The following is a 16,243-nucleotide window of genomic DNA, read 5'->3' on the forward strand; positions in this document are numbered from 1 at the left end:
CCACTCAGAACCTTCCCCTTAAGACGGCTTCTCGCAAGTTGACCCCGCGGTTCATTGGTCCGTTCCGTATTTCTCGGGTCATTAATCCTGTCGCAGTTCGACTTCTTCTTCCGCGATACCTTCGTCGCGTCCACCCGGTCTTCCATGTCTCCTGCATCAAGCCCGTCCTTCGCGCCCCCGCTCGTCTTCCCCCCCCCCCCCCCATCCTTGTCGAGGGCGCACCCATCTACAGGGTCCGTAGAATTTTGGACATGCGTCCTCGGGGCCGTGGTCACCAGTACCTCGTAGATTGGGAGGGGTACGGTCCTGAGGAGAGGAGTTGGGTTCCCTCTCGGGACGTGCTGGACCGTGCGCTGATCGAGGATTTCCTCCGTTGCCGCCAGGTTTCCTCCTCGAGTGCGCCAGGAGGCGCTCGGTGAGTGGGGGGGTACTGTCATGTACTGTCATGTTGTGTCTTGTCTCTGTCCTTTCCCTTCACCCTGTCTCCCTCTGCTGGTCGTTGTTAGGTTACCTTTCCACCCCCTCTTTCCCCCAGCTGTGCCTTGTCTCCTCCTAACCACCTCGTCACCCCTTTTCCCACCTGTTCCCTTTTCCCCTCTGATTAGTCCCCTATAGCTCTCTCTGTTTTTGTTCCTGTCCTTGTCGGATTCTTGTTTGTTGTGTTTCATGCCTGAACCAGACTGTCGTCATGTTTGCTGTAACCTTGTCTTGTCCTGTCGGAATCTGCCGGTCCGTCTGAGCCTACCTATGTTTGGTAATTAAAGAAGCTCTGTTTAAGTTAATTCGCTTTTGGGTCCTCATTCACGCACCGTAACACTACCAGCTCTCTGTAACCTAGAGGGCAACCAGTGGGTCCGTCTCCTCTATACCAGGTTTCTTGCAGGATGACAATGTCTGTATTACCGATTTCTTTGGTGAAGTCCGATTTTCTGCTCTTTAGGCCAAAGGCAGATGACCTCAGGCCTTGGATATTCCAGGATAATATAGTGAAGGCTTTTTGTTCCATAGAGTGTCCAATGTTGTTGGTCGTGGTTTGGCCTCAGGCCAGTAAGTGTGAGCAGAGCCTGCTGAGCATCTGGTACATGCCATTGGCTTTGGCGAGTGTGAGAGTGGGGGTTGGGACTGTTTGCCCGCTCACTACCTGGGCGTATGTGTGGCTTCCATGTTGAGGCCCTCTTTGCGGGGGTGGGGTGCATGGGGTGGGCAGGAGTGGCATAGGTCTGATCTGAGGGGGCCTAAATGGGGTGTGGGCATGGTTGACGTGGGGGGGTGTTGATTGGTTGGGGTGGGGGTGTGGATGTGTCTGGGTGTACTGTGGTCTGGATGTAATTCCTCTTGGCGTGGGTCCTCTATGTGTAGGTCCAGGGGGGGGTCCTGCAGATCTGGGAGGATGTCTCGCTGGTCTGGATGGGGTGTCTATTGATCTGTTGCTCCTGTGTGAGGTGTTGGGGATACGTTTGAGAGCGATGTCCTTTAGAGTTCGGGCAAAGGTGGGCACTGCTGCCTTGTAGAGGTGGACCTGGTCATAGAGGCTGTTCAAGTCCAGGGTGGAGTGGTGGGCCAGGAAAACGTTTGGTTTTGAGGCACAGTCACGGGAAATACTTGCATTTACCCGCTGTATTGTGGCAGGGTGGAAGTCTTTTCGGGGTAGCAGGGTGGTAATAACCACTTGTGCGTTGGGGAAAGTAGAAGAAGCCTTTTCAATCACTCCCTTCAGTGCTGTGGCCACTCTTTCCTGCTGTGCTCTCAGGTCGTTTGTGCCTGTGTGTATTATTATGTGGCTGGGTGAGCCTAGTTTGGCCTCAGACAGAAGGTCTAGGGCGCGCTGGGTGTTTGGACACCAGAGTTTAGACACACTGTGTTTGGGAAAAAGTTTTTTTTCTTCTATATATTTCCCATTTGAGTCCATAAGTAGTACAATCTGTGTCTTGTGTTTGTCCTCAGTGGGTGTGGGGGGGTTGTCAAAAGGGCTATCAGGGTGGCTGACAGGGGGGGTGCTCAGAGGGGGTGAGAGCCTCTGGGCTTGGGGTTCTTCATTTGTCTGTTCTGCTGTGATGTCGACTCTATGGTCAGGGTCTGGTGTGGACTGTTCTGCTGTGGTGTCGACTCTATGGTCAGGGTCTGGTGTGGACTGTTCTGCTGTGGTGTCGACTCTATGGTCAGGGTCTGGTGTGGACTGTTCTGCTGTGGTGTCAAGACTTTTGTTGGGTGCTGAGGTGGGCTGTTCTGCTGGCTTCTCTGTGGGGGTGGCCACCTCTCTAGTGGGTTGTTCTCTGTCACACGCCGTCCCCCTCAACTTCTCCTCCATCCCCCTCAACCTCTCCTCCACCAGCAGTCTGATACTCTCCTCTAGTGCTCTGTTCTGCTCCTCTTTCTCCTGTTGTATTTGTCTCACCACTGTCCAAAGTGCAGATATGTCTCTGTCCACCTCCAGCTCTCCGGGTCTGGTTAAGGGGCTGTTGTTGTGCTGGACTGTTGTCTGGGTCTGTGCTGACTGAAGTGTAATCACCTGCTGTTCCAGCTCCACCTGCCTTACCTCCAGCTGGGTGAATTTGTCCTTCATTTCAATGAGGGAGTGGTAATCTGTGCTGGGAGGTTGACTCTCCACTGGGGGTTGCTCATCTGTGGGGTTACATAATGAAGAGGTCTGGTCTGACCCGCTCGGTGTGGGGGTATCATTATCAAGGCAGAGCTTCTCCTGCTGGGCTAATTCTTTGATTAGGTGAAAGTCCAGCTGAAACTGTTTGTGGTTATTCTGTACCATTACTGTTCCGGATTTATAGATATTTATATTACTTAACTCAGTCTCTCTCTGTCTCTCTCTCTCTCTCTCTGCCTCTCTCTCTCTCTCTCCCACCCTCTCTCTCTCTCTCTGTTAGGTATTACTGCACTGTTAGGTATTACTGCACTGTTAGGTATTACTGCACTGTTAGGTATTACTGCACTATTAGGTATTACTGCACTGTTAGGTATTACTGCACTGTTAGGTATTACTGCACTATTAGGTATTACTGCACTGTTAGGTATTACTGCACTGTTAGGTATTACTGCACTGTTAGGTATTACTGCACTGTTAGGTATTACTGCACTATTAGGTATTACTGCACTGTTAGGTATTACTGCACTGTTAGGTATTACTGCACTGTTAGGTATTACTGCACTGTTAGGTATTACTGCACTGTTAGGTATTACTGCACTATTAGGTATTACTGCACTGTTAGGTATTACTGCACTGTTAGGTATTACTGCACTGTTAGGTATTACTGCACTGTTAGGTATTACTGCACTATTAGGTATTACTGCACTGTTAGGTATTACTGCACTGTTAGGTATTACTGCACTGTTAGGTATTACTGCACTGTTAGGTATTACTGCACTGTTAGGTATTACTGCACTGTTAGGTATTACTGCACCAGGACTATTAGGTATTACTGCACTGTTAGGTATTACTGCACTGTTAGGTATTACTGCACTGTTAGGTATTACTGCACTGTTAGGTATTACTGCACTATTAGGTATTACTGCACTGTTAGGTATTACTGCACTGTTAGGTATTACTGCACTGTTAGGTATTACTGCACTGTTAGGTATTACTGCACCAGGACTATTAGGTATTACTGCACTGTTAGGTATTACTGCACTATTAGGTATTACTGCACTGTTAGGTATTACTGCACTGTTAGGTATTACTGCACTGTTAGGTATTACTGCACTGTCGGAGCTAGGAATACAAGCATTTCGCTACACCCGCAATAACATCAGCTAAATATGTGTATGTGACCAATACAATTTGATTTGACTTGGTAGAGGGAAGAGCAGTCGATTGATTTTACCAGGGTCCATTAAACCACCATTTACTTCAAATAAAAGGCCTGCAAGATATCTTTTTTTTGTTTTATATTAAAAGCATCACTTATCTCATGTTTTCTCTCAGCAACATTGTTTAGACCCTGACACACAACTTTCTTAGACAGGGAGGCAAATGAATTTCCGCGCTTCAGTGCATTAAGCCTCGATCACACCGACAGTGTTATTGCATTTTGGTACACAGGAAGTACATTCATTTCCAATGGGACGCTGTGTATTTCTATTTATTATGGACCCCCCCATTGGCAGCAGCTGCTCTTCTGAGGGTCCAGCAAAATGAAGGCAGTTTATACCATTTAAAAAAAAACATTACAATGCATTCACAGATTTCACAACACACTGTTTGCCCTCAGGCCCCTACTCCACCACTTCCACATATCTACAGTACAAAATCCACGTGTACCTGTGTGGGTAGTGCGTATGTTATCGTGTTTGTGTATGCCTGTGTCTGTGCCTATGTTTGTGTTACTTCACAGTCCCCGCTGTTCCAAAAGGTGTATTTTTTTAAATCTGTTTTTAAATCTAATTTTACTGCTTGCATCAGTTACTTGATGTGGAATAGAGTTCCATGTAGTCGTGGCTCTATGTAGTACTGTGGAATAGAGTTCCATGTAGTCATGTCTCTATGTAGTACTGTGGAATAGAGTTCCATGTAGTCATGTCTCTATGTAGTACTGTGGAATAGAGTTCCATGTAGTCATGTCTCTATGTAGTACTGTGGAATAGAGTTCCATGTAGTCATGTCTCTATGTAGTACTGTGGAATAGAGTTCCATGTAGTCATGTCTCTATGTAGTACTGTGGAATAGAGTTCCATGTAGTCATGTCTCTATGTAGTACTGTGGAATAGAGTTCCATGTAGTCATGTCTCTATGTAGTACTGTGGAATAGAGTTCCATGTAGTCATGTCTCTATGTAGTACTGTGGAATAGAGTTCCATGTAGTCATGTCTCTATGTAGTACTGTGGAATAGAGTTCCATGTAGTCATGTCTCTATGTAGTACTGTGGAATAGAGTTCCATGTAGTCATGTCTCTGTGTAGTACTGTGGAATAGAGTTCCATGTAGTCATGTCTCTATGTAGTACTATGGAATAGACTTCTCCCTATTTTAGCTGCTGTTGTAGCAATATGTTTTGACCATGGCAGTTTACAATCTAGTGTTACTCCAAGTAGTTTAGTCACCTCAACTTGCTCAATTTCCACATTATTTATTACAAGATTTAGTTGAGGTTTAGGGTTTAGTGAATGATCTGTCCCAAATACAATGCTTTCAGTTTTAGAAATATATAGGACTAACTTATTAATTGCCACCCATTCTGAAACTAACTGCAGCTCTTTGTTAAGTGTTGCGGTCATTTCCGTCGCTGTAGTAGCTGACCTGTATAGTGTCGAGTCATCCACATACATAGACATACTGGCTTTACTCAAAGCCAGTGACATGTCATTAGCAAAGATTGAAAAAAGTAAGGGGCCTAGACAGCTGCCCTGGGGAATTCCTGATTCTACCTGGATTATGTTGTAGAGGCTTCCATTAAAGAACACCCTCTGTGTTCTGTTAAACAGGTAACTCTTTATCCACAATATAGCAGGGGGTGTACAGCCATGACACATACTTTTTTCCAGCAGCAGACTATGATCGATTATGTCAAAAGCCGCTCTGAAGTCTAACAAAACTTAGCGACAGGCTGTCTCAGAAGCAGCAGATCTACTATTCTATTATATTATGTCAGCTGGTAGAGGTGAAGGGCCCTAGCGATCTGGCTGGATAAACTGTGGGTCGGTGTAAAGGTGTGACACGTGGCGGTGACCGGGACCAGAGGGGCTCGGCTGGAATAAGAAGACCCTTTTAACACTACTGAACGGAGCTGCGCTGAGCTGTACTGTGTGATCATGCATCCATTTGTACCCTTTACATTTACCGAGCTGAATTTTACTAGACTAGCCTGGTGGCCCAGATGAGCTGCAGAGACTGGGAGCTGACATAGAGGTGTGTCACATCACTGCCATCGAGGCTTGAATAGGACGGATGAGCTTGGCGAACGCCTGCCTTTGACCTTTGACCTTTGACCCGTCTCACTGAAGTACACACTCAGGTCCACAATTCAATGAAACTGACCTTAAACAGTTAGCACTTTAGAGTTTGTTGTAGGAAGGGAGAGAAGAAGAAAACAAACATGATGAATTCAGTGTTTCCCCTATATTAATTTAGCAGCGGCGCACCGAATTGAGGCTCCTAATGTTTTGTTTACTCAGTGTATATATATATTTACTTATTTTTATTCTGCAGAGACGGTCTTTTAAGCTGAGAGTGACAAGTTACAACATCAGATCGCCCGAGAAATCACAAAGGTAACTAGCTAGCTAGCTTGTAATCCTACTTTTTGAAACCTTACCTTATACACTATCTGCTATAATGTATCACTCCATGGTGATGGGGAAGAGAGACTCCTCATCCCTAGGTCTGTGTCTGACGTCAGGGCGTTAAACACGGAGAGAGAGAGAGAGAGAGAGAGAGAGAGAGAGAGAGATATATAGAGAGAGAGGGGGAGAGAGAGAGAGAGAGAGTAATGTTTACTGTTAATTTTTATTGTTTATTTCACTTTGGAAAATTATCTACCTCACTTGCTTTGGCAATGTTAACACGTTTCCCATGCCAATAAAGCCCCTTGAATTGAATTGAATTGAATTGTGAGAGAGAGAGAGAGAGAGAGAGACAGACAGAGAGAGAGAGAGTGCGAGAGAGAGAGAGAGACAGGCAGAGACAGAGAGACAGGCAGAGACAGAGAAAGACTGAAAAGAGAGACTCCTCATCCCTAGGTCTGCGTCTGACGTCAGGGCGTTAAACAGAGAGAGAGAGAGAGATATAGAGAGAGAGTGACTGACCCAAACTTAAGGAAAGCTTTGACTATGTACAGACTTAGTGAGCATAGCCTTGCTATAGAGAAAGATCGCCGTAGACAGGCCTGGCTCTCAAGAGAAGACAGGCTATGTGCACACTGCCCACAAAATGAGGTGGAAACTGAGCTTCACTTGCTAGCCTCCTGTCCAACGTATGACCATATTAGAGATACATATTTCCCTCAGATTACACAGATCCACAAAGAATTCGAAAACAAATCCAATTTTGATAAACTCCCATATCTACTGGGGGAAATTCCACAGTGTGCCATCACAGCAGCAAGATTTGTGACCTGTTGCCACAAGAAAAGGGCAACCAGTGAAGAACAAACACCATTGTAAATACAACCCATATTTATGCTTATTTATTTTCCCTTGTGTTCTTTAACCATTTGTACATTGTTACAACACTGTATATATATATATATATATATATATATATATATATGTATAATATGAGATTTGTAATGTCTTTATTGTTTTGAAATTTCTGTATGTGTAATGTTTACTGTTAATTATTATTGTTTATTTCACTATTCACTACTTATTTCACATCTACCTGACTTGCTTTGGCAATGTTAACACATGTTTCCCATGCCAATAAAGCCCATTGAATTGAATTGAGATATATAAATATATAAATATATAGATAGAGAGAGAGAGAGAGAGAAAACAAAAAGATAATTACTTGACACATTGGAAAGAATTAACAAAAAAACAGAGCAAACTAGAATGCTATTTGGCCCTAAACAGAGAGTACACAGCGGCAGAATACCTGACCACTGTGACTGACCCAAAATTAAGGAAAGCTTTGACTATGTACAGACTCAGTGAGCATAGCCTTGCTATTGAGAAAGGCCGCCGTAGGCAGACATGGCTCTCAAGAGAAGACAGGCTATGTGCTCACTGCCCACAAAATGAGGTGGAAACTGAGCTGCACTTCCTAACCTCCTGCCCAATGTATGACCATATTAGAGAGACATATTTCCCTCAGATTACACAGATCCACAAAGAATTCGAAAACAAATCCAAATTTGAAAAACTCCCATATCTACTGGGTGAAATTCCACAGTGTGCCATCACAGCAGCAAGATTTGTGACCTGTTGCCACGAGAAAAGGGCAACCAGTGAAGAACACACACCATTGTAAATACAACCCATATTTATGCTTATTTATTTTATCTTGTGTCCTTTAACCATTTGTACATTGTTAAAACACTGTATATATATATATATATATAATATGACATTTGCAATGTCTTTACTGTTTTGAAACCTCTGTATGTGTAATGTTTACTGTTAATTTTTGTTGTTTTTCACTTTATATTTTCACTTTGTATGTTTGTATTGTATGCTTTGGCAATGTTAACACATGTTTACCATGCCAATAAAGCCCTTGAATTGAATTGAATTGAATTGAGAGAGAGAGAGAGAGAGAGAGAGAGAGAGAGAGAGAGAGAGAGAGAGAGAGAGTGAGAGAGAGAGAGAGAGAGAGAGAGAGAGAGAGAGAGAGAGAGAGAGAGAGAGAGAGAGAGACTGAAAAGAGAGACTCCTCATCCCTAGGTCTGCGTCTGACGTCAGGGCGTTAAACACAGAGAGAGAGAGGGAGGCGGGAGGCGGGAGGCAAGGAAGAGGAGAAAGAGAGGAAGCTGCGATAAACATTGTCACAGAGTGAGTCTAAAGTAGGACAATAAAGGGGATCACGGTATCAATGCTCGAACAATGGACTTAGCAGATATGTTCATCGTCAAATTCCTCTATTTCATCTACTTAATAAATTACACCCAAGGTGAGTAGGAGCATTTTGTATGTATTCTGTAGAGCGAAGGAATAACGGCCAAGAAGGCTAGTAGGCTAGGTTAGCTAAGAAAACTTAACATAACGGACCAAGGCCTGGTCGTTGTGAAGATATATTTTGTCCTTTTTTTGTTGACAAACCAACAAGCTATATAGTTGTCGAAATATTTTTATTTTAAGTTTGGCAAAAAGCTAGTTTTGTTTTAAAATGCTGGTTTATCATGATGGTTATGTGAAGGCTAACGCTAGCTAGCTCGCTGAGGTGCCATTTGTTGTGAGAATATGAAGAAGGATTCTGCGACCATCGGATTTTTCTTGCAATATTAAGGAGTGTTTTAGGTCAATATTGTTTATGCACAACGTCAATAGTAAAAAAAAAAGTGCAATTATGGGGCTGTCCCACTTTCTGTCAGTAATTAACTAGTTAGCCCGCTAATTGAGCATCAGTTTAGCAGCAACAATTAGCTAGTTAGCCGTATTGCTTGATGATTAACGTTCCTAGCTAGCTATGCCTTTAGACATCTTGTCATTTTTGCATTTTCTTTGTTTGTTGTAGGCCCAAAGTCAATGGATCTCGAATGAGAACATATATTCGATCTTTGTTATTAACTTACTTACTAGCTAGCTATGTGGTAGCTAGCATCCTAGGAGGATCTAGGGACATCCTAGGGACATCCTAGGATATCAGGTAGACTAGTGGTTAGAGCTTTGGACTAGAAACTGAAAGGTTGATGGATTGAATCCCAGAGCTGAAAAGGTAAAAATATGTCGTTCTGCCCCCTGAACAAGGCAGTTAACCCACTGTTCCCCAGTAGGCCGTCATTGAAAATAATGATTTGTTATTACCTGACTTGTCTAGTTAAATAAATAAAATAGTAAAACAAATAATATACGTACAATATATGTTGTAACTCTTCGATGGATACAGTAGAAAGATAGTATACAATAGTATACATGTGAATCCAACAATTTCCTGATTTTCATTGACAAGTTCGGATCAAGAAATCTATAGAGGCAACTCACTGTGTTGTTTTCAATGAGATGTCGTTCTTGTTCACATGACGCCACTGCATCATCCTTGCATCAGTTAGAAATCACCCTGCATCGAACTAATTGCTCAAAGAAGTGATTTTTTAACAGCTTTGATGGAATGTTGTGTTTCATGGTTCACACACAGCCTGAGATGCATTCTTAAGGAGACTGACTACACCTCTACTCCTTAACGTCCTAGCATTTTTTTGATTTGATATCTTCGGAGGGTAGACTGGCGCTAGCAGCCAAAACAGCCAAGTACTCAATCTAAACGTGAATTGATTCTAAATAGCGATACAGTTTTAACCCTTTTAATTTCATATAATGCTAAATGTACTGTACACCAGTGGTGTCGGGTGGGATGACCACGCTCTAACCACTAGACTACCTGCTCTAACCACCAGGTTACCTGCTCTAACCACTAGACTACCTGCTCTAACCACCAGGTTACCTGCTCTAACCACTAGACTACCCTGCCGCCCCTCCACTCTAACCACTAGACTACCTGCTCTAACCACCAGGTTACCTGCTCTAACCACTAGGCTACCTGCCACCACTCCACTCTAACCACTAGACTACCCTGCCGCCCCTCCACTCTAACCACTAGACTACCTGCTCTAACCACCAGGTTACCTGCTCTAACCACTAGACTACCCTGCCGCCCCTCCACTCTAACCACTAGGCTACCTGCCACCACTCCACTCTAACCACTAGACTACCCTGCCGCCCCAGGTGGGATGACCACGCTCTAACCACTAGACTACCTGCTCTAACCACTAGACTACCCTGCCGCCCCTCCACTCTAACCACTAGACTACCCTGCCGCCCCTCCACTCTAACCACTAGACTACCCTGCCGCCCCTCCGCTCTAACCACTAGACTACCCTGCCGCCCCTCCACTCTAACCACTACGCTCTAACCACTAGACTACCCTGCCGCCCCTCCACTCTAACCACTAGGCTACCCTGCCGCCCCTCCACTCTAACCACTAGATAACCCTGCCGCCCCTCCGCTCTAACCACTCCGCTCTAACCACTAGACTACCCTGCCGCCCCTCCACTCTAACCACTAGGCTACCTGCCGCCCCTCCACTCTAACCACTAGGCTACCCTGCCGCCCCTCCACTCTAACCACTAGACTACCCTGCCGCCCCTCCGCTCTAACCACTACGCTCTAACCACTAGACTACCCTGCCGCCCCTCCGCTCTAACCACTAGACTACCCTGCCGCCCCTCCACTCTAACCACTACGCTCTAACCACTAGACTACCCTGCCGCCCCTCCACTCTAACCACTAGGCTACCCTGCCGCCCCTCCACTCTAACCACTAGACTACCCTGCCGCCCCTCCACTCTAACCACTCCGCTCTAACCACTAGACTACCCTGCCGCCCCTCCACTCTAACCACTAGGCTACCCTGCCGCCCCTCCACTCTAACCACTAGACTACCCTGCCGCCCCTCCACTCTAACCACCAGGCTACCCTGCCGCCCCTCCACTCTAACCACTAGACTACCCTGCCGCCCCAGGTGGGATGACCACGCTCTAACCACTAGACTACACCTGCCGCCCCTCCACTCTAACCACTAGACTACACCTGCCGCCCCAGGTGGGATGACCACGCTCTAACCACTAGACTACCCTGCCGCCCCTACACTCTAACCACTAGACTACACCTGCCGCCCCAGGTGGGATGACCACGCTCTAACCACTAGACTACCCTGCCGCCCCAGGTGGGATGACCACGCTCTAACCACTAGACTACCCTGCCGCCCCTACACTCTAACCACTAGACTACCCTGCCGCCCCAGGTGGGATGACCACGCTCTAACCACTAGGCTACCCTGCCGCCCCAGGTGGGATGACCACGCTCTAACCACTAGACTACCCTGCCGCCCCAGGTGGGATGACCACGCTCTATCCACTAGACTACCCTGCCGCCCCAGGTGGGATGACCACACTCTAACCACTAGACTACCCTGCCGCCCCAGGTGGGATGACCACGCTCTAACCACTAGACTACCTGCTCTAACCACTAGGCTACCTGCTCTAACCACTAGGCTACCCTGCCGCCCCAGGTGGGATGACCACGCTCTAACCACTAGACTACACCTGCCGCCCCTCCACTCTAACCACTAGACTACACCTGCCGCCCCTCCACTCTAACCACTAGACTACACCTGCCGCCCCTCCACTCTAACCACTAGACTACCCTGCCGCCCCTCCACTCTAACCACTAGACTACCCTGCCGCCACTCCACTCTAACCACTAGACTACCCTGCCACCCCTCCACTCTAACCACTAGGCTACCCTGCCGCCCCTCCACTCTAACCACTAGTCTACCTGCCGCCCCTCCACTCTAACCACTAGACTACCTGCCGCCCCTCCACTCTAACCACTAGACTACCCTGCCGCCCCTCCACTCTAACCACTAGGCTACCCTGCCGCCCCTCCACTCTAACCACTAGGCTACCCTGCCGCCCCTCCACTCTAACCACTAGACTACCCTGCCGCCCCTCCACTCTAACCACCAGGCTACCCTGCCGCCCCTCCACTCTAACCACCAGGCTACCCTGCCGCCCCTCCACTCTAACCACTAGACTACCCTGCCGTCCCTCCACTCTAACCACTAGGCTACCTGCCGCCCCACCATTCTAACCACTAGACTACCCTGCCGCCCCTCCACTCTAACCACCAGGCTACCCTGCCGCCCCTCCACTCTAACCACTAGACTACCCTGCCGCCCCAGGTGGGATGACCACGCTCTAACCACCAGGCTACCCTGCCGCCCCTCCACTCTAACCACTAGACTACCCTGCCGCCCCAGGTGGGATGACCACGCTCTAACCACTAGACTACACCTGCCGCCCCTCCACTCTAACCACTAGACTACACCTGCCGCCCCAGGTGGGATGACCACGCTCTAACCACTAGACTACCCTGCCGCCCCTACACTCTAACCACTAGACTACACCTGCCGCCCCAGGTGGGATGACCACGCTCTAACCACTAGACTACCCTGCCGCCCCTACACTCTAACCACTAGACTACACCTGCCGCCCCAGGTGGGATGACCACGCTCTAACCACTAGACTACCCTGCCGCCCCAGGTGGGATGACCACGCTCTAACCACTAGACTACCCTGCCGCCCCAGGTGGGATGACCACGCTCTAACCACTAGACTACCCTGCCGCCCCTACACTCTAACCACTAGACTACACCTGCCGCCCCAGGTGGGATGACCACGCTCTAACCACTAGACTACCCTGCCGCCCCAGGTGGGATGACCACGCTCTAACCACTAGACTACCCTGCCGCCCCTACACTCTAACCACTAGACTACACCTGCCGCCCCAGGTGGGATGACCACACTCTAACCACTAGACTACCCTGCCGCCCCAGGTGGGATGACCACGCTCTAACCACTAGACTACCTGCTCTAACCACTAGACTACCTGCTCTAACCACTAGGCTACCTGCTCTAACCACTAGGCTACCCTGCCGCCCCAGGTGGGATGACCACGCTCTAACCACTAGACTACACCTGCCGCCCCTCCACTCTAACCACTAGACTACACCTGCCGCCCCTCCACTCTAACCACTAGACTACACCTGCCGCCCCTCCACTCTAACCACTAGACTACCCTGCCGCCCCTCCACTCTAACCACTAGACTACCCTGCCGCCACTCCACTCTAACCACTAGACTACCCTGCCACCCCTCCACTCTAACCACTAGGCTACCCTGCCACCCCTCCACTCTAACCACTAGGCTACCCTGCCGCCCCTCCACTCTAACCACTAGGCTACCTGCCTCCCCTCCACTCTAACCACTAGGCTACACCTGCCGCCCCTCCACTCTAACCACTAGGCTACATCTGCCGCCCCTCCACTCGAACCACTAGACTATCCTGCCACCCCTCCACTCTAACCACTAGGCTACCCTGCCGCCCCTCCACTCTAACCACTAGACTACACCTGCCGCCCCTCCACTCTAACCACTAGTCTACCTGCCGCCCCTCCACTCTAACCACTAGACTACCTGTCGCCCCTCCACTCTAACCACTAGACTACCCTGCCACCCCTCCACTCTAACCAGTAGGCTACCCTGCCGCCCATCCACTCTAACCACTAGGCTACCCTGCCGCCCCTCCACTCTAACCACTAGGCTACCCTGCCGCCCCAGGTGGGATGAGCTATAGGAAGATGGTCTCATAGTGATGGCTTAAATGGAACACGGTATCAAACATATGGAAACTACGTTTTGACTTATTTCTTTAATTCCACTCCAGCCATTTACAATGAGCCCGTCCTCCTATAACTCCTCCCACCAGCCTCCACTGCTTTACACTGTTTTAACGGGCTTCATCACAGTTTCAGCCGACAGTAGTTTTTTACAGTTACAACACGTTTCTGGGAGCCTTCTTCCGTTACACACAGGTGTTCAGAGCATGCTAATTAGTAAAGGTGGTCCCTCTGTGGTCCGTCCGTCTGTTCCTGTAATCACGTGCTGTAACATGGAGATAGGGCCTTGTGGGAACACTAACCCTATAAAGGTGTGTATCGATGAGACCTTTTTTTTTAACATTTTTTTTTTTTTAGAAAATGATTTCTCGCTGATATGAAAGATACAGTCTTTATGCTTCCAAAACTGTACCGTGTGGCTCTTAACGAAACTCCTGGACACAGAAGACGCCTTCGTCCAATGACTCTTTCATGTGATGTCATGGAACTGTGAGTCATGATCTAGGGCTAACCCATTCATAGAGGTCAACTACCTTTCAGTGCCAAACGTTATTGATGAAGGTATCTTCTTCCCTGTGTGTGGGGGGGGGGGGGCTTTGGTTCAGATCCCCGACGCTCAGTGTGAACACACATCGCTATCTTCTTCCCTGGGGGGGGGGGCTGGGGGGGGCTGGCTTTGGTTCAGATCCCCGACGCTCAGTGTGAACACACATCGCTATCTTCTTCCCTGTGGGGGGGGGGGGGACGACTTTGGTTCAGATCCCCAACACTCAGTGTGAACACACATCGCTTGGAAACATAAGGCACATATCTTTCATATCAGCGAGAAATAATTTTCTTAAAAATAAAAATAATTTTTTTTAGAGGGAAGGTGTTCTCACACTGCCATATCTCCATGTTACAGTGCGTGTTTACAGAAAACAAGAGGTGCTAACTAGTAGGCATCATCTTTCCCCTTCAAGATGATTCGATACGTGTATAGATAGATATACATGGGCTCTGATACGATATAGGAACGATATGTTTTAGTTTGAAATTATTTGGTTTGATTAGCTGAGCTGTATAGTATTTAACCTACCTACCTACCTGAATGAAATCATGAGCTGAAACAGATCGTACAGTAGCTGAGAGCAGGCACGGGATTTAACACCTGCTCCTGTAAGTGATATCACACCTGAGTTCAAATACTGTTTTTAAATATTCCGAATACTTTGTGTCCTCTAGCTTGCCTGAGGTGGTAGATGGACATTGTTTGCCGTTTTGGGACTATTCTATTGGGCCATTAAGGCAGGCAATCTCAACCGAGCACAGATACAGTATTTGGAATGATTTCAAATAGTGTTTGAAGCCAGGTCTGGTCTGAGTGATACTAATTCAGTTGTAATCCATTAGGCCTTATGTTAAAGCCTTATTATGCGATCCGGGTGGTTTTATATCTAGGGTTGAGAGTGAGATTGCTGTGACTGTTTTGCCTAGCCAGGCCTTTCACGGATGGAGATATATAAATAGACCTACATTCTGTTTCTATAATAGAATCGAGTTCTATAATAGATTCTAGTTGTGTAATAGATTGCATTTCTATATTAGATTGTATTTCTATATTATATTTTGTTTCTATAATAGATTCTAGTTCTGTAATAGATTGCATTTCTATAATATATTCGATTTCTATATTCGATTCTGTTTCTATAGTAGATTCTGGTTCTACAATAGGTTGTATTTCTACAATAGGTTGTATTTCTATAATAGGTTGTATTTCTATAATAGATTGTATTTCTATAATAGGTTGTATTTCTACAATAGGTTGTATTTCTACAATAGGTTGTATTTCTATAATAGATTGTATTTCTATAATAGGTTGTATTTCTATAATAGGTTGTATTTCTATAATAGGTTGTATTTCTATAATAGGTTGTATTTCTATAATAGATTGTATTTCTATAATAGATTGTATTTCTATAATAGATTGTATTTCTATAATAGGTTGTATTTCTATAATAGGTTGTATTTCTATAATAGGTTGTATTTCTATAATAGGTTGTATATCTATAAGATTGTATTTCTATAAGGTTGTATTTCTACAATAGATTGTATTTCTACAATAGATTGTATTTCTACAATAGATTGTATTTCTATAATAGATTGTATTTCTATAATAGGTTGTATTTCTATAATAGGTTGTATTTCTACAATAGGTTGTATTTCTATAATAGGTTGTATTTCTATAATAGGTTGTATTTCTACAATAGGTTGTATTTCTATAATAGGTTGTATTTCTATAATAGGTTGTATTTCTACAATAGATTGTATTTCTACAATAGGTTGTATTTCTATAATAGGTTGTATTTCTACAATAGGTTGTATTTCTACAATAGGTTGTATTTCTATAATAGGTTGTATTTCTA

General features: G+C 46.3%; 1 protein-coding gene across 1 annotated transcript in view; it reads left to right on the forward strand.

The window, feature by feature from the left end:
- Positions 1-8,382: 8,382 nt before the first annotated feature.
- LOC110502564 (disintegrin and metalloproteinase domain-containing protein 10) overlaps positions 8,383-16,243 on the forward strand; it is a 41,764-nt gene continuing 33,903 nt past the window's right edge. The window contains exon 1 of the mRNA XM_036960784.1: positions 8,383-8,554. Coding sequence (XP_036816679.1) covers positions 8,488-8,554 — 67 coding nt within the window. The 5' untranslated portion in view covers positions 8,383-8,487. The remainder of the gene's footprint in view (positions 8,555-16,243) is intronic.

Source organism: Oncorhynchus mykiss, chromosome 2, assembly GCF_013265735.2.
Source record: "Oncorhynchus mykiss isolate Arlee chromosome 2, USDA_OmykA_1.1, whole genome shotgun sequence".
In the NCBI taxonomy this organism is placed as follows: domain Eukaryota; kingdom Metazoa; phylum Chordata; class Actinopteri; order Salmoniformes; family Salmonidae; genus Oncorhynchus; species Oncorhynchus mykiss.